The 19,404-nt window shown below is 41.9% G+C and overlaps 1 protein-coding gene across 1 annotated transcript in view; it reads left to right on the forward strand.

Annotated features, from left to right (window-relative positions):
• prex2 (phosphatidylinositol-3,4,5-trisphosphate-dependent Rac exchange factor 2) overlaps positions 1–19,404 on the forward strand; it is an 80,966-nt gene that overhangs the window by 50,756 nt on the left and 10,806 nt on the right. Inside the window, exons 26-36 of the mRNA XM_072378219.1 lie at positions 1,058–1,237; positions 1,568–1,662; positions 1,787–1,869; positions 2,593–2,683; positions 5,261–5,389; positions 6,318–6,359; positions 7,749–7,846; positions 7,957–8,085; positions 10,468–10,570; positions 10,702–10,845; positions 10,987–11,101. Of these exons, the coding sequence (XP_072234320.1) occupies positions 1,058–1,237; positions 1,568–1,662; positions 1,787–1,869; positions 2,593–2,683; positions 5,261–5,389; positions 6,318–6,359; positions 7,749–7,846; positions 7,957–8,085; positions 10,468–10,570; positions 10,702–10,845; positions 10,987–11,101 (1,209 nt within the window). The remainder of the gene's footprint in view (positions 1–1,057; positions 1,238–1,567; positions 1,663–1,786; positions 1,870–2,592; positions 2,684–5,260; positions 5,390–6,317; positions 6,360–7,748; positions 7,847–7,956; positions 8,086–10,467; positions 10,571–10,701; positions 10,846–10,986; positions 11,102–19,404) is intronic.

The raw sequence follows: 19,404 nt of genomic DNA on the forward strand, positions 1-19,404 counted from the left end.
TCTGTGTGAGTTGCGATAAGCAAAGCAGTCGTCGACTTTGGGCCGCTCTCATTCTCTTGTTTTCAGTGTTTCCTGTCTTTCTCTCTTTGGAGCCCCTTCTCCGATCCAGTAATTGTTATGCTGCCATACTGCCTCCAACAGTTGGCGCCCCAAAGGCCCCAAACTGGGCTCACTTTGTTTATTAAGCGGTAGCCAATCACGGAGCCAGGAGAATTTTTCCATGGTGATGGAATGCCTCTTTGCTTTGGAGAGGCATTGTGGTGGCTCCTGGAGTGAACCATAATGAGGACTTCTTTTGCTGCCTTGTCAGCCTGCGAATGGGCAGAAAGAGGGTCAGTTGAGAGAGAGGAATAGTGGGAGAGTTTAGGAGATGTAAAACCGAGATCCACTTAGGCAGGTTGTTTATTTTGATGCAGCTCAGGGTAATGCAGCCCCTCTGTTCTCTCCGTGCTTTAGAATGTCTTGAGGGCCAGTGGTGTGACGTCATGGAAAATTCAAGCAGACTCGAATTAAAATGAGTCTGAAATATAAACAGACATCGCGTGTCAGAGTGTGTGCGTGGAGAGAGATAAAAAAGAAAGGGAGGGGGGGGTCCTAGCTTAGCATTTATTAGGGTTGCTTTAAACTCCGCCATGTGTTGCCTCAACTGTGAAAATATCCTGTCCACCCTGTTCCTGCTCCTCTGATAGACGTGTAGTAGAATGCAAGCCAATGGTAACACGGAGCTGATCTGTGCAGCCTTGTTGCAGCGTGTTGACACAGCTGCACTGTGCTACATGTTTGAAACTTTAGGTATGACAGGGGGCCTCTGACCATCTGAAGCTGTTGTGCGGAAGCCAAAAACAAACAGACCGGGCGTTTTTTTTGGCCCACTCGGTCAGCTGTAAGTGCATACTGTACATGATGTGTGTGCAGCGCTCACACTTGTGTAAGACCTTATTGTGTCGCGCCAGTCTGATCAAACGTTCCGTCTCATGTTTGGTTTGGGTTACCGTTTTGAATAATCCCTCCTCTCTTTCTTCCCATTCCTTCCTTCCTTCCGTTTTGCCTCCATCAGCCTTCTATCCTCCATCACCCATCCTCCTGCGTCAGAGGTGAGGACCCCAGAGAGCTACATCTCTGCAGAAAGTGAGGGGGAGAGGGGGGAGAGGAACGGGAAGAAGGTGTGTTTCAATGTGGCAGGGGACGAGCAGGAGGACTCGGGACACGACACGATCAGCAACAGAGACTCTTACAGGTACAACCAAAAGGAGACGTTTTCACTTATGAAGGGCTCATAAATATTCCCAAATACCTTTATCACAATTAACGACAGTCAATTTTATTCTTATAGCTCCTTTTTATGCATAAGTAAAAAAAGTACATTGCTTGGGCTACTAAAATGTAATGCCATTTGGATCAAATTCAATCAAAATGTTATGGATGTAGCTCAGGGGCGCTCACAGAACAATAACACTATAAAAGACGGGCTATAGATCAGCTGACAAGAGAACATGCTGCATATGTTTTGTGTGCTTTTATATCATGGTCTTCCTAATTGTTTCCCCCCCCCTCGATTCCTTGCCAGTGACTGTAACAGCAACAGAAACTCCATCGCCTCTTTCACCAGCATCTGCAGCAGCCACTGCAGCTCCTACGTTCACAGCGACGAGATGGACTCAGGTGCTTGCTGTAGTTCAAACACTCTTCGCACAGAGCGTTTGAAAGAAAAGTGTGACTTTGAGGTCCATTGTTTGATAGAGTACAGTTTGTTGATTGCTGACATGTTGTCATGGCACCTCTGCAGGAGATGAGATGCCCTCCAGTGTGTGGCTGTCCCATGATAAGCAGAAAAAACTTCACAGCTTCCTGGAGCATCTCTTTAGCCAGGTGAGTCAGCCGAGCATCTTAACATGACATTATTAAGGCTCATTGCTGAGAAACTTTTTTTTTTTAAAGCTCCATTGTGGTCAGAGAAATACCCTAAAGAATGCATTCGGCTTTGTTGTCTGATTTCCTGAAGCATTTCCTAGCCGAACACAAGCTGTACCAGGCTGAATCAAACTGTAATAATTTTTTGTGTGGTTAAGGTTTTTTTTTCTTGTTTAAAGGTCAGCTCTTTATTGAAATGTGTGAAATATGTGCGAGTAAAGAGCAGGAATAAGGTTTTTTTTTTTTTTTTTGGTTAAAAAAACCAAACAAAACACGTCTTTAGCAAAGTTCAGCGTGTTTAATTTGACACGTTTATATGCACACACACCACCCGCTTTGTGAGGATGTTTCCATCAGCGGTGGATAAGCAGACAAAAAACGAAGCTGTGCTGTCTCTGCGCTTTTTGGGCTGCTTCCTGTCATTTGTTTTATTTTAGAGCAGTTTCCCCCGGCTTTGTTTACACATGCTGCATAGCAAGCTGTGTTCACCGGGGCTCTGTGGGGTTGCGTGTGTGTGTGTGTGTGTGTTACAGAGGACAGCAGGAGAAGCAGGTGTTGGTTGTGCGCGGGCAGCAGTTTTTTTTTTTTGTTTTTTTTTTTGCTTCCTCGCGCATGCTTTCGATTTCGGCCCAGCGTGAAACCGTATCGAGTGCACCAACTTGACCCGTGTGCCTTCTGCAGGTGGATTCAATCACCAGCATGCTGAGAGGTGCGGTGGTGGCTCGGGCGTTCGAGCAGACCAAGTGCTTCACACCTGGAAGAGGACTACAAGGTAAAACACCAGGACTGAGACGCGCCTTTGGCCCAAAGACAGATGTTTTCACACACTGCATTTCAACACGAGCTCGTTGAGTCAAACATTTTTACATCTAGAATGTTTATTCGTTCTGTCATACACTTACAGGCAGCTTTCTTGCCAAAATATAATACATTTAACAGAATCTGCGTTTCCTGGGAGAACTGCTGCTGTTGTGGGCTTAGGAGGGGAACGATGACATAAAAGACTCCCAAACCCAATACTGACATAAAGCAGAAGACAAATTGAAACCATAGGGCTGCGACTTCCTGTTGCATAATGTGTGTGAGCACAGATGTGATTGTGGACATATGGGGGAAAAGGTTGGAGGTGGTGTACCTTTTCTGGCATCTGATCATTTCTTTCTGCTCTGTGTGCCACCTGACCTCGTCTTGGCCTTGTTGTTTAACTGTACTCTATTTTAAGCTTTTATCTCTTCCAAGAAAATGTAGGAAATGTGTCTAGTGGTTTTCTTATCATTCTCTACCGCAAATACAGACAAGCTTACAGTGACCGTTCATCATCTCTTGAACCTCATTCAAATGTTTTGACCCATTTCTTCGATAAGATAGACGACAGCCATGTTCTAAAACGGCAACCGTGCTTCCAGCAGGCTTGCCGGGCTTTGTTTTGTGTCGCCACAGTCTGTATGACGCTGTGCTAAACTCGCTCACAACCAAGCCTTTGTGCCCTTGAATGTGACTTTAATGCACCGAGATGTGCATTGAAGCAAAACAGCAGCTTACCCGGTTTATTCCGTACGTTTCGATAATGCAAGCCTCCAAACACTCCGGCCCATTTGGCACACACACTCTGCCTCTCATCTCCAACTGTCCTCAAGTGAGTGCAGATGAAATGGGGGGGGGGAGCCCTGCTTGTTTTTTATAGGGTTGCCTGTGTTTTGTAAGCTGCGTTTGTATGCATAAATGCCTTCAGGAGGCACGTAAGGCCCTGATCTGAGCTGATCCATCTCTACTTCAGTTATGTGTGTGTTGGTTGATAACAGAGCAAATAGGATTATCTAACAAGTAGAGCATTCCTGCATCTGTTCTCACAGTCTCACTCTGCCACTCTCAGATGTGCACACACTCAGCCCCTGTTAACAAATCTGTGATCTTTCTGTCACAGATCTGTTCTTCGTCAAGGTGAGAAATATTTCAAGGCATTTCAGGTGATTCGAGAGGGATTACATCAGATTGAAAGGTTTTTCCACTCATGCCTTATCACTGAAGACAGAATGTGGTGCAGATATTTGATTCCAGGTGGTCTACAGCTGGTTGTCTGCTAGCAAAAAAAAAAAGGGAAATATTTCTTCTGGACCTGACTGATCAATCATTTTAGTTATTAGCGCTAAGTAAATGATCCTTAAAAATGAATTATTCTTCCAGGTAGAACAAGACCATGTAACGGTTTCTCTGATGCAAGTAAACGTCAGTGAATAGAGCTGATGTGAGAGTCACGAAAAACATGAAATAAAAGGTCATCATTGCACTTTGGAGTCAAATTATATCCGTTTTATCAATTCTACCTTGAATTATATTATATATTTGATTATATATTGTTTCTGACTACATCTTCCTCCTCTTTCTTCTGCCATCGGGATATGTGGAAACCTCTTGAACTGTCAGGATTGAGTACAGACCCCTGTTTCCTGTCACCAGGCTTCATATCTTTGCCTCGAGGACTGCGGCGCCATCAGTTGGTCAGATATTTCAGAAACGTGGCACTGTTGGATTCCTTCAAACCCGTCCGAAGTCGTGTCGCCCAGTCATGTCATTTTCCATGATTACTGGATTCTAAGGAAGAAAAAAAAAACAATTTTCAGGGTTGCTGGCTCCATTCTTTTTCAAATCTCCATCACGATTGGCACAGTTGGTCTTCAGATTAGGTCTCACAAAAGTTATCATGTGGATCACTGACTTGATCGAAAGCATTCATCCTTTACAACCAATCAAAATTGGCAGAAAGCAGCCAATAAGGAATGAGATCATATATCAGCAACATTTTCATCTATTAGAAGCAAACTCCTTTAATTAATGTAATTTGTACGATAAAGCTCTGCGAATAAATAAGTTATTATTGATTTAATTGAATTGAATTGTAACTGAAATGAGCTGGATTCAGTTTGACAGAGAATGCAGAACAGTGGAACCCTGACCCTGTTGAAGTTCTTTTGCCATGAGAGGGCGCTGTGATGGGTGAAAATGTGAATTTGTTCCCCTTAAAGACACAAATCTTGGTAATACGGATGGCTCTAAGGCTGAAACATTCTGATAAAATTGCGATTGATATGAGAAGGAAGCTCATATTCTTAGTTTTATCAGGTAACTCCAAACCTGGGTATGAACTCATTATCCCTTACTGAGTTTACGCCCCTAAGCAGGTATTGTGCACAGCCATTCATGCCGAGGTGCCTTAATCTCCCTTTTTCTCTTTTTCTTCACTCGTCCCTAATTGCATTTTCTTTTTGCATAATGTGTCTTGTATCTAATATCCGTGCAGTTGCATACATCTTATTGTGGTATTCTAATAGTCTGTGTGTGTCTCTGTCAGAGTTTCAGCAGGAGATGGAGCCCAAGGTAAACTGCACCAAAAAGTTGCGTCTCCATGTCAAACAGGATCCCTGGAACCTTCCCAGCAGCGTCCAGGCGCTCACTCAGACCATTTCGAAATATGTAGAAGGTCAGTGTATATTTAAGTGACACACACAAAACCAATAACAAAAGAAATCCACAATGTTTAAGCCCTGCAGTTTGCTCATAAAGTCATAGTCAGTAAGTCAGGGAGAAAACACGCCTGAAGTGGGATAAAATGTTCTTTAAAACGGCCAATTCTACAGTACGCCCCCTCGTATTTATTTGATTAAATAACTGGCTCTAAGTTGTCGAGGTACAAGCAGTCCCAGTAACTGCTGGATTTCCTTTTAAACTATAAACCTGACACCAACCTGGGATTCATGAATTGGAGCCACAGAGCTGGAGCTAAAATCAAGCTGAGAATCACAGAACTGCCCTCTGAGAGATTACCTTCTTTAAAAAAGATTTTTGTCTGCGGAGGCGGTTTGGTTGCCAACGGGAGTGCGTTTCTTTTTCTTGTTTTTGGTTTTCTGTGCTCACTGATTGAACACATAAACACACACAGACGTGTGAGGTACATGCACAACGCAAACAGTCGAAACCAAAAGTCGGCTACACGACACCCTTGGGAAAGGTGAGCTGGTGGTCATGACTGTGACAATACAAACAATCAGAGTTATTATTAATGTGAGGCTTGGCCGTGTGGACCGGTTATTTTTTCAGGATGGCTGTTTTATGCAGCGCAGCTTCCTGCTTTGTAACCCAGAGCTATGATATGACTATAAACAAATGTGGATTTATGCTCTTTATCTATGGCTGGGGTTGTTTTTTATGGGGTGTTTCTTTTTTTTATACGTGAAGATAAACAGCTGAGGAGCAGGGATGAAGTTATCCAGCATTGTCCTGCTTATGACTTTAGGGGGTTGAGTTTATAGCGTACAGTAGATCTTCCTATTCCAGCTGAAAAGCCAGGCTTTGTGCAGCTTGATATAAGGTTGTTTACCGTCTCACTCGTATTTATGTGTCGTTTTCAGAGGTGAAGACACGGCTGCTCTTGGTCTTGCTGCAGTACACAGGTTTGTGTTCACATTCTTTTATTCGGAGACAAACTGAATGCACCGTATGCTTAAATAATAAACTTGGTGTTCTTCGTTTTGCACAAATGGGGGGGGGGGAATAGACTGAAACCGTAATCCCTCAAGGGAGCAACACTGCGGCCGTAACCCGAACTTTCAGATTAAATAAAAAAAGTAGCTGTGCAAAAGTCAAGTAAGCATGACTGAAAGAGAAGCAAAATTAAAGGAAAAGGAGAGAGAAAGGGCTTTATAAACAGGGAAGAACAGGATTTCTTTATCTAAAACCACCGTGCGCACGTTTTACTTTGTATCATAGAGGTAATGCAGTCATTAAGAAGCCTTTTTCTGGTTGATGGTGACTCACAAGCTCTGTTTCACCAGCGTTAAAAAAGAGTGCCAAAATGTTTATGTTAATGTATTCAGCAGACGCTTTTATCCAAAGCGACTTACAAATGAAGATATAACATGCTATATAAAAAGCTAACAATATGATCTAATAAAAAATAATAAAAAAATGACCTAATATCTACAGTTCAGTTGATTTAGTAGCACAGCTAAGGTTGCTCACATTATTCCTGAGGTAGTTTTTTTTCTTATTATTTTTTCTTATTCTTATTTATTTTTATTTTCTTATATTTTCAGTCTATGGTAGATGTGATGCATGTAGATGCTTCTTACCTCGTGTTGTTGCACACAGACACTTTTCTTTTCCAAAGTCGCAACCTTGCTTTTGGTGTTGCAGCCAGACTGTGTCGTGTGGCCTCGCAAAAACGTTTCACTGTAATTAAACACCTCCACAGCAGCAGTGATGAATTCTGTGTGATTACAAGTCCCGTATTGAGAGGTTCGGCACCGAATGAGTACGCCGTTGGATTTCTTGTGTTGCGCTCCCTTAACAGCTTCCATTACAAGCGAGTGTTAGAGAGGTTGCGTTTTTTCTCATCACCGCTCATAAACTCATTTTTAACTCTGTGGATAGTTGAACTTTTTGAAAGGGCCTATTTCTTGGGAAATTAAAGCAGCCAATTATTTTCCATTTGGGCACACCTGTCATTAGCTCTTTTTTTTTTCTGGTACAACACTAAATAACCGGCACATTTGGAAAAAATAAGATGGAAAGAATGGGGGGGGGGGGGGGGGGGGGTGTCTTTTGGTCACCTTACTCTAAGTGTCACCCGCGGAGGTCTGTTTAATTATCATAACAAGCTCACGATGTCTCTTCTTCCTCCACCCTTCGGTTAATCTCTGGCCTTTTAATCTTTAATCTTCTCTCGTCACTTTTGTTCTTTCATCTCTTCTTGACTGCATGTTTTCACCGTTTGCACCCAGTTTCTCTCTCATAAGGATTTTTATGTACAGTCTTGCATCTAATTTTGGGTTTTCCTCTAGACTCCGAGATCCAGTTGCGTCGAGATATGGTGTTCTGCCAGTCTCTGGTCGCAGCTGTGTGTGCCTTCTCAGAGCACCTGCTGGCTGTCCTCAACCAAGTAAATTACACGTACTATGTCTTGTAAAAGAATTGCAGATTAAGAAACACTCTGTCCCCTCTGCTAAATGAGGTTTGCTTTTTTTTTCGTGTGTGTGTGTCCACTGTTAGTTCCACAATGTAGGAAGAGAGCTGGACCAGGACTTTCCGGACCCTCAGGAAGCCAGCCGTCGATGGCTGGAGCAGATCGCCAGTGCTGGCCTTCTCTTCCACTTCCAGTCCCTCCTCTCCCCCAATCTGGTGAGCAGCTGCCCTGCGATCAGTTCATCTGTGTTAACAGGCGCTATAGAAACAGGTGCTGCTGTTGCATCAGTCACATTTTACATTCTATAAATCTGTATTACACAGAGATTTGAGCTTGAACATATAGTGAATTAACTAGAATGCATGCAATAATGTCATACAGTACCAGTCAGTGAATGAATGAATTATGAAACATTTATGTTTTGCTCTCTAAATAACTACAACCCACATTTAAAAAGAAAAAAATGTGGATGAAAAGGGAATGCAATGCAAATCTCATTAACCACATTTTTATTCATGTTAGAACATAGAAAACATATCAAATGTTGAAAGCGAGCCATTTTACAATCAAACTTATCCTGAATTTGATGGCACCTTTCCCGATACGTCTCAAATGTCCTGACACAATTTCCTGGGGTTTTAATACAAACGGATCATTTTAGGCGTGTGGTGGGACCCACTGCATTCCACCCATCTCCTCTGCCTCTTTTGAGGTCTGCAGTACTCGGTAACCTCTGGAGCAAGTTGCATGCTGTACTGCTGATGCATTCAGTGATAAACTGGTAATTGGAATTTCTAGCTTGCCACTGTAAAGTTACAGAGTGGCAGTTAGAAGCCGGTACTGGTCGACCATTATGAGTTAATTTATATCTTAGGTGTGCAATATAACTACTGATGAGATCTGGTGTTTATAGCAAAGCTAAAAGCAAGAACAATAGAGCCTAATAATTCAGCGAGTGAATGTCAATCTACAAATAATTAATACATATTGAATGAATCACCTTCATTTTAATTGTCTGGATTTCAGTGAAATGAATGTCAATTGTATTCCTGCATGTGTTTATCATGTAAATGTGTGCATCTTGCTTCCTTTATATTCATCTACTTCTGTTTTCAAAGAGCATGAGCACATGATTTAATTTGAATGAATCCTAATTATACTGAATTTCAGCCAGTCCAGTCTCTCAGAACATTTCCCTTTCAATTGTTCCTGTGGAACAAAACAGAGTCTCTGCACCTGAAGGTGTTTCAATTGATTTCTCAATGTCCTGTTTTTTGGGGAACCACATGAAAGGCAGCATGAGAGGAGCTGTGGTTGTAGCTTGTTTGTGTAGGCTGAATACTGTATGTGTTTTGGGGGTTGCTGGGGGACACTGGGATGCGTTTGTGTGGCATCCTTTGAGATAAACTTGCCCGCACACACCATGCATCACTTGGCAGGACACCAGGTACCCCTCTGTTACTGTCTTTAGAAAACAGCCCCTAATCCTGTCCCACCGCTGCTCTGCTTAGCCTTCTGCACGATGCAGATGGTTTGCAGAGGAAAAGGAAACGGAACGGAGAGGGGAAGGAGAGTGACAGGAGCGCAGGATGTCGCCATCTGTAATATTTGAGCTGCTGTTGATGTGGCCACAGACAGATGTGAGCTTGTTTGTAAAGGAAACGCGCTAATTTGGAGATGTAAACAAACACAAGCAAACATGAAGTCAGACAAAGACGTGCTTACACATCCTGCCATGCATCAGGGCAGAATCCTTGGATGAAATGAATGGCGTTCATGTCTTTTTACCCAAGAACGTGTGCACACACTGACTTCCTTATACATTAAACATCTAGTTGTATTTGCTGCTATGTGCTGTACAGACGTACAAATTAGAGGCATTTCTACTACTATATCACGTTTCTTCACTTCCTTTTACACTGTTGAATAGATATTAAAGTATTAGTAATAAACCGACAGCACTATACATATAAAGAAATGTTCATCTGTTCATATTGATGCACATAAATGCTATTGCACACACAAACTGCAACACTAAACCGCATTCTGGTGTCATGGAAATCAAATCGCACTCTCGGAGGAAGTGATTAAAGTGATTTAAAGGAAGCGATTTTTTTTTTTTGTTTGTTTCAGGCAAGAAGCAAGCTTTACAGTGAGGGAAAAGTTTAAGTGTGGAAACTGTCAATGAAACGGCCAATAAATTAAATAATCAATAGAAAAGGGTTATTAAGGCTTAAATTGTGGAATTTTAAATGATGATTTTAGGGCCACCTCATGGAAATGTTGAAAATGTTGAAAAAGTCTGGGGGGGAAAAAGTTAGTCTTGCTAGCTAGCTTGCGTGCAGCTGCACCATAAAATGTGTTGCGTGCTAAATAGCTGTAATGCTCCGACACTCCCTGCCTTTTTTCAAACCCTGGTGCTTACATTAGCCGCAGTGCAACGTTCACGGCTACAGTGTGGTTAGTTATGTTAGCAGAGGCTTATGTAACCTAATTATTAAAAACGTTAAAGTGGGATGTGTGCGTAGTTGCATTAAATAGATCATCGGAGTACTCCCTCGATCACTGCATTGTGACCATTGTCTTTTTCTCTTCAGACCGATGAGCAGGCCATGTTGGAGGACACTCAGGTGGCCCTGATTGACCTGGAGAAGGTCACCTTCTACTTCCAGCAATTTGAAGGAGAGCCACTGGTTGCTAGTGCGTACTTAATCCATTTGCTTTGCTTTAGCTTTTTTCTTTTGTTCATGTAGTTGTGCGGCTCATTTTTAAATTTGACAACACCTAAAGCATTAAACTGTTCTCTGATCTGTCTTTCTCTCCTCTGGCAGACATGCCTATTTCATACCAGGTGGAGGGCACCCGCCAGGCCTTGAAAGTCTGCTTCTACCTTGAGAGTTTCTACTTTTCCCAGCTGCCTTACAGGCTGAAAAGCGGAGGGGGCGTCAAAATCTACCCTGTACTCTTCACACAAGGTATAGTGAGTCTGGTTCACGAACTGTAGGTCAGCAAGTGCATGAAATCCATTTTGTGCTGTAGATGATTCTGAACACTGGCAGCGGGATATACACTGTGCTTCACTTTATCTTTAACTCTATCCTTTGATCCCTGTCTAGCACTGGAGAGTATGGAGGGATACTACTACAGAGACAATGTGTCAGTGGAAGAATACCAGGCCCAAATTAATGCTGCCTCATTGGATAAGGTCAAACAGTACTACAAGAGACTGAGGTATAGTATGAGAGAAATGCACATAAATATGACTTTACACGTCTTGTTTGACTTTAGCGACCTTCTGCTCTGTCGGGCTTGACTCCCCCAACGCCCAGCTGCGCCTCGTGGCGATTGGCTGCGAGAAGCACTGTGGGGAATGCTTTCGTATTGGTTGCGACCACACACAGCAGGGGCAGCGGTGATTGGATGAGAACGCCCAGCATGTCACCAGTTTTGGTGCAGTGCCTCTGTACAGCTGCTGCTCTTAGTTACTTCACACCCCATTGATTTGCACACAGGAGACCCCCCTCTGATTGGCCAGGTGTGGGTGATTTAATGAGCTGGAAACTCACGAGAGGAAGAACTTGACTCTCAACTTCCTGAATGTGGAAAATCTGCTCTATTTAAGCCGCCTCCATGTGGACGGACAATTCTTAGAGGACTGTTTAACTTAGAGATTAAACGTGACCTTGGAAGAGTCCCGTTATTGAGGACCCCGGAGAACAACATTTAGTGGGTCTCCACTAAATATCTGCTGCCGATTGTGAGGGTAATTTGAATTTAAAGGAGAGTAGAACACGCAGTAAAGCTTAGTGCTTTTGAGGGACAGTTTGCTGTGTAATGATTTATGATTCAGACAGCCATCTGCCTCATCGGTGCCATCGCACCACGACAAAACACTGATTTATGGCCATTGCTCTCAACAGAGAGCTTTTAATTTGTGTTTAGTGTTTAATTTGGTGGTTGAAAAGTGAGTGCTGGATTTCCCAAAGCACAGCGGAGGATGGTTAAATGGTGCCGGGACATTTCCTCTTGTCGTGCGTCAGGCGCTTTTATCTGCCCTTCTGTCTCTTTGTGTCATTATGCTTTCTGCCAGATCTTCTGGGACTTTATAACCTTTTGTAATAGATGACATTTTCTGCCATCTCTTTCATTTCATTGAGTTAATTTTTAGACTGCAGCGTGGTGATCAGTATCTAAAATGTCATCCCTCTGATATTGTGTTCTGTCTTTTTTGCAACCCTTTAACACAAATTCCTCCCAGCTTATTCTTATGCAGCTTAATGACGAAGGGCCACTCGTATGATTTCCAGAATTGCCTTTTGGTTTTTACATTTGTGCCAGGTTCTGCACAATTTGACCTGCATGGAAAGAACCTAATTGGGTTGACAACAGAGGCCGCAGCGGTAACACGGAGCAGATGTGTCTAACAGGATGCAAGCGAGGAAGGCTGATGATGTGCGGAAGCATTCGGGGTGCTTGGATGTAGAGAAGAAGCAGCTTGAGTGAAAGTGTTGGCGACGGTTCTCTTCTCGGTCTCCTCACATAACAGCTGATCATTACAGTCAAAGTATCTGTTCGAATCTGTGGCTGTTGAGCTGTGTTTCTAGGCCAAAGGAGCAAGAACACATACAAGTAGAAGTCACCCTTTTCAGAGCATAAAGAAGTGCAGGAGTTTGTTCTGCTGCTGCTGCATCATAGACAACACGAGTTTCTCCTAAAACTTAGACACAAGAGAGGACAAAGTAACAAAAATGTAATTATGAAAATGGAGATGATGAAAGATTCATGACAATGAGGTGAAAATGGCTTTGATCATTCCGATGATTTGAAAGCTTAGATTAGCAGATTGAAGCGGGTGTAATGTAATGAAACTAAAACCATGTTTCATTATTCACCAGGTGGTAATGCACCCTATTATCGTTTAAAAATGAAATCTGCCCATTTGTTCTTTCAGGTTGCCCAAAAATGATGGAAGTAACCAAAAAGTTATTAAAACAAAAGCTGAGGAAATGAAAATCACTACAAACCAGTAAAGGAAGGGATTAAATGTTCTTGGACTGGAATGAGGAGTGATACATTTATAATATGCAGTCATTGAGTTGTAAATTAATGATGAAAATCAAGTCATTTGACTTTCTCCCTCCCTCCCTCTCTCCCTCTCTCCCTCTCTCCCTCTCTCTCTCTCTCTCTCTCTCTCTCTCTCTATCTATCTATCTCTCTATCTATCTATCTATCTATCTATCTATCTATCTATCTATCTATCTATCTATCTATCTATCTATCTATCTATCTATCTATCTATCTATCTATCTATCTATCTATCTATCTATCTATCTATCTATCTATCTATCTATCTATCTATCTATCTATCTATCTATCTATCTATCTATCTATCTATCTATCTATCTATCTATCTATCTATCTATCTATCTATCTATCTATCTATCTATCTATCTATCTATCTATCTATCTATCTATCTATCTATCTATCTATCTATCTATCTATCTATCTATCTATCTATCTATCTATCTATCTATCTATCTATCTATCTATCTATCTATCTATCTATCTATCTATCTATCTATCTATCTATCTATCTATCTATCTATCTATCTATCTATCTATCTATCTATCTATCTATCTATCTATCTATCTATCTATCTATCTATCTATCTATCTATCTATCTATCTATCTATCTATCTATCTATCTATCTATCTATCTATCTATCTATCTATCTATCTATCTATCTATCTATCTATCTATCTATCTATCTATCTATCTATCTATCTATCTATCTATCTATCTATCTATCTATCTATCTATCTATCTATCTATCTATCTATCTATCTATCTATCTATCTATCTATTGCACATTATACTTTAAAAACATTTTTTTTAGGAACTTTGGCAAAGGGAGAAGCCATTATGATTTGGTACAAGACTATATGGCCATCTAAAAAAAACACATCGCTAATAGCCCAGCAGGGTTTAGTCGAGGATTCACTTCTAGTTATAGAATTTTATGTGTGGATTTTAGATTTCATACTGGTATAATTTACGGTTTTATCTCCCAAATGAATCATTTAGTGCAGACTGTCAGACAGTAGATCAATGGATCAAATCATTTACACAGTGACTCAGTGATCGTAACATGTCCCTTTTTTTTTCAACATCTTGGTGGTCTTTTCCTTTCGGTTATTACTAGCAAGTAATTCATGAGCTCGTGAAATAACACATCAAACTTAAGCAAACTTTAGCAGGCAAAAAAAAAAATCTTGCTCCCCCTAAAGAATGACACCGTTTTAAAAAACGTGGTAGAATAAATACTCTGTTGGTTTTCAGCAGTCAGTGGTCTCTCTCAACAGTATGTATCATTACCAATAGTTTTCTTTTGCCCGGCTGCCATCTGTCTTTCGGCCGACCACAGACCAGGCCGTGATGTCACTCCGCTCTCCGTTGCGGCGCTCCAACCTCAGGCACCTCGTTATCCTTGGAGCCGGGCCACAGCAGTGCTGGGTTAAACCCACACTGCGGGCCAGAGCCAGCGGCTAACTGACAGGCAGGAAGAGCACAGCCAGACGCATTACTGAACTGAACCAATTGGAGGTTTGCGTTCAGAGGTCTTTTTGTTTTTTTTTTTGTTTTTTTTCATGCTGCTGGGTAGCTTGCCCTCACTCTTTTCACCCCTGGTGTGTTTGTTTAGAAGCTGAAATGAGTTTGTCCTAGTTATAAAGATAAATAGTAGTGATAACTGTGGAAATGAACATTTTCTCCCACAGCTGCTGCTCGTGGGATCATCTTTTTTATCTGTTCCCCCCCTCCCTTCTGCTCTCTGACTAAAAGAAACATGCTTTTCTGCATGTTAGCTGCACAGTTTATACTTACCTCTGAGATTTAAAAAGGTCTTACACATTAATCTATTTCCCAACATGCATTGTTGAGTCACAGCAGTTCTGCACCAACATCAGCCGACAGTAGGCAGAGCCAGAACCTGAACCCAGGTTTGCAGTCTTTCGCAGTAAAGCGTCTTACCTGAAATGTGACACTCTTGTAAGTAGGAGGACTGAGGGACAGAATACATTTTTTCCTTGTTAGAATACACATTGAGGGATATTTTAGAGAAGTAATGAGGATCATGGGTTGAGAGAAGTGGGCAGAGCGGGGAAAAGGGGAGAACCAGAACAGTCTGCAAATATATTATTTAGAGAGAAGGAGACAAATCATTGCTGGCTTGTTATTTCGTCTAGTTTTGCTCTTATTGACAGGACTTTTCAGGAGGGCATTGGGTTTTCCTCTCGCGTGCTTGCAGGCTATCGATTTAAGGACAGCCGTGTGATAGAATGGAGGTTAAAATCCCCGCATGTAGACTCCATAAAGCTGTATGTGCACCATGCCCTTGGACATAGAACAGTAACTAGAGAGTGTAAGCCGACATGTTTTTCTGCATCTTTGCCTTACCAGAGAGACTGAGAGCTTGTAGCTCTCAGGTGTTAGACATATTCTTTTGATGGGAGAGCAGAAATGTTTTCTGTTTATGTATCACAAGGCTGTTTGTGAAATTCTCCTATCCTATTGATAAAAATATGGGATTTATTGGATAATATAATACTCAAATTCCACACAGTCTGACAGAGGGTGTATAATGATGACACGGTGGCTGAAAGATGACCAATAAGCTTGGATGTATAGCTTTGCCTGGCACTCAATATGTATTAATATTATGGACTGTTGAATTTCATGCTTTGTTAGTTAAACAGTCATCTGTCATCACCACCCAGCACTGCCTCTTAGTCATCTGAGCTCTCAGTCTCGCTCATCCAGCAGCAGTGGGAATTGCTAACCGCACTGCTGCAGCGCTGTTTGCCCGGATTAAGCCAGAAAGCTAAATGGTTACTGCAGGTGAGAGTGTCGGTTTCATCTCAGCAGCAAGCTCCCTCACGTCTGCCTTTCATTCCCGTTTCCTCCATTTGGATCAGAGATCAAACCTTTTGGCATTGTTATCTATTGTTTGGGCGTGATTAAACATTTAGCGTTCAATCATATCTTTGTTAAAGTTTCAAGTTTCAGCCGACACAATTACCGACACCAGCTGATCAGGGAATAATTAACTGAAGAGAACGGCTCCTTCAGGGGATGGATGAATTATTCACATCTTTTACTTGAGTAAAAGGGCCGACAGCAATGTAAAAGAACTAAGAATAGCAACATAGAAGTAAGATGAACGAAAATGAATATGTATTAGCAGAGGTTTGCTGTTAAAATATTAAAAGCCCCAGTAAGGTCCGTCATTATTTATGCTGAAGCATGTAGTTGGTGTTGGTAACGGACACGGCTTCAACAGACATGTATACAGTTTAATATGCAGGGATGAATCAGATTAACCCACACAAGAGGTTAAAGGGATGTTTGTATGTATTTGTATGAGTAGTTGGAGCACTCAGTTTGAGAAGCAGGGAAACACAGCAATACATAGTATGACATCCCTTCACTCACAGTTTGCATAGGTAATGCCGTTTCTCTTCCTCTCTATTGCAACAATTTGCAGCACTGGTTGAAGAATAGCTTAAGAACTGCAGTTAGTTTTTAATATGTTTATGGCTTTCCTTTCAGGGGTTGAAGAAATGCACTTATTTGAGCAATTATGGATTCACAGATAATTACAGATGCTGCAATGAATTATAGATATTTTGACACACAGTGACACAGTTTGGTTATATATTTCTCATCTACGGGAACAGAGCTGGTGTCACTTGTGTTTCTCCGCTTGAGATAAATGGTGCAGTCCTGGTTCACAAGATCTCCGAGGAGGGTGGTGAGGCTTCGTTCTGCTCCAGCCAGTGTGAGCTGAACCGCTGTTTATTAAGCCTGGAGGGTAGAGCTCCTTTCCGTTTAACACTTCTTGGTGACTTCTGTTATTGCTCTGCTGTCACAGCTCTGCTCTTAGTGATGTTTTACACGGCTGAAAACAAAAGAGCTTGATTATTCATTTGTTTTCAATCGCCTTTAGAAAGAGTCAAGAATGATATGCGCTTATTTCCACTTTTAGCAGGATCGGGAACAATAAACTTGTTCGCTTCTGGAGAGCCAGTCGTCAACGCTGTAAATGGGAGCTGCTCGTGTGTCCTCGGTAACAATGATTTAGTGATAATATACCTTTGATTCACTTTGGCACTAAGACACCATTAACACAAATCCACTTTGAGTGTCAAAGACTGAGCGTTTGTTCCCTGAACCTGATTAACACTAATGACTTTAGTCTTGCCTCTGATTTAAAATTCATCAGCATACATTTAAAATACTGCTTATTACTGTATGTCTTTTTTCTTTACATCATTTTTCATACTTTGATAGAACAAAAAGAAAAGGGGCGTTTTGAGGCCTAATCCACTGGCATGTGCTTTTATATTAAACTGTGGTTGACATACACTGGAGCTGCTCATATATCTGTGTCTGCGTAAATGGGAAATGGGCACAGGGTTAGAAAATTACCTCTGGCAGGATTCACACGCACTGTTTGTTATGGAAGCAGCGTCACTGCGAGGGCTCCTGGAAGGGCCTCATCAGCCCCCAGTCGGCTCTGGCACACACTCCAGGGTTTGTGGGGAATTTAATAACAGTGAGTGTCATTCGTCATGGCCTCGTGAGTGATTTACATAGACCATCACACACCTCTTTGGTCTCACGTATGTACAGTAAATTCATAAATTCATGTGGCGGTGTCTGTCATATCTCTTAGGGTATTTCAGGAGTTGTTTAAGTTCCTTTTGCACTGTTTGAGTGTGGGGTGTGATGCTAATAAACCCGCTCGCTTCCTGCTCCTTTGAACACATCTGTGCCTCTTCCTCTTTGACGCTGCGGCTGACTTCTTTTGACTCTGTGCCGTAAAGGCTCTCAAATGTCCTGTTGTCACGGAGCAAGCAGAAACAAAGAGAAATAAGTGTTCTCATTGGCCCAATGAAATAAACCAGCAACAAGCAGGGCGGGTCATCTTTGGCTTGCAGCCAAATTCTCCATTAGAGCCTCATGAGCGATCCTATTGGCTGAGTGTGTGTGTGTGTGCGTGCGAGTGGTCAGCAGGGGGTTGGTTATTGCTGAAAGAGCTACAGGCAGGTTTTACCTATGGTTGTCTTGATGTGCACTTAAAAGTAGAAATACGAAGAGGGAGATTGCTTACGTAACAGGAGAAACCGGGACAAGCCTGACCACACGCGGCTCACGTAACTTTTGTTTTTGTTACACGGCGGCCACCAGATGGCTGGCTGGGAGATTAGATTGGCAAAAATATTCCAGCCAAAACTGGCGAATGGAAGAAGAGAATTTGCGATTGTTCAGCTTTTGGAAAAATGTTGGACGATGCCAGTGGGTAAGAAAAATGATAACAAGCAAGAGCAAAAGTATGCCATCGATATAGCTGCAGTGGAGGGATCAGAATGTGAGAGGCAGTCTGAACAGACACCGGACGCATCCTGTCGTGTTTTCTTAACCTCACAGTTTACACAGGGATGTGTGTGGGCTTAAAACTCCAGTTTTAATCCATATTAATGTTTCAAAGGCTCCTTGTTTTCAAAGTTCTGAGTCAGCTTCAGAGATGTAATGCAGATCCTCTTTAAGCCACACTTCACATGTAGCCCACATGACTCCCACAGTATTATTTTGTCATTAGAGACCTCCAGGAAAGGCAGCCCTGCTCCTTGTGCTGTGCTCCGTATTTTCAGGGCAACTCTTAGAGCAGGAGGATAAAAAGAATGTGAAGGAGTTATTATTTTATATCCCCACCTCCCCCAAAAAAAAGAGAAAACAAGGGCAAGACAAGGTTTTCTGCTCAGTCTGGAACAGATAAACAAATATGTGCAGATGAAGAAGAGATAGAAAATTCAGCTCTTATCAGTCGGATTCTGTTTCGGGGAAAAGTTTTGATCTCCAAAACATTTCTTTTTGTGTCATGTTCACGCTCGTAGCCTGACAGGAGAAGGATGTTTTGTTTGGAGGCTGTTGGCTTTAACTTCCATTTACTCTGCGGGTTTGTTTTTCCACGCTTATTTTCTTTTTTTTCACACCACACACACACACACACACACACACACACACACACACACACACACACAGAGCTGGTCATTTTCTTACGGTGACCCTGGGGGGCTTCAAACACAACAGCAGTGGACAAGACACACACAAAGACAAAAGAAAACATGACAAATGATATTTCACAGAAAGTGCAGCATTTAAATAACAACACGACTAGATTAGATCTACAAAACAAACAAGAAAAGAGTATCTTCTTTTGTTTTAGCGCCTCAGGGCTTTCTTTACATGCTCTTCGTTAGAAATTTTCCAATCTATGACACTGTAAACCCAGTCTATTGTGAGCATTTTCTTTTTTTTTTTTTTACGATAAGGCCATCTTGAACCAATTACACAGGCTGTTAGCTTCATCTGAACCTTTCCCAAACTCTGCTCGTAGTGGTTTTGGGGCGCATGCCACAGAGTTAATATGTAATTCGGTGGATGGGGATTTAATACCTGGAAACCTGCAA

This window comes from Leuresthes tenuis, unplaced genomic scaffold, assembly GCF_036924035.1.
Source record: "Leuresthes tenuis unplaced genomic scaffold, fLeuTen1.0.hap1 SCAF_24, whole genome shotgun sequence".
Taxonomy (NCBI): Eukaryota; Metazoa; Chordata; class Actinopteri; order Atheriniformes; family Atherinopsidae; genus Leuresthes; species Leuresthes tenuis.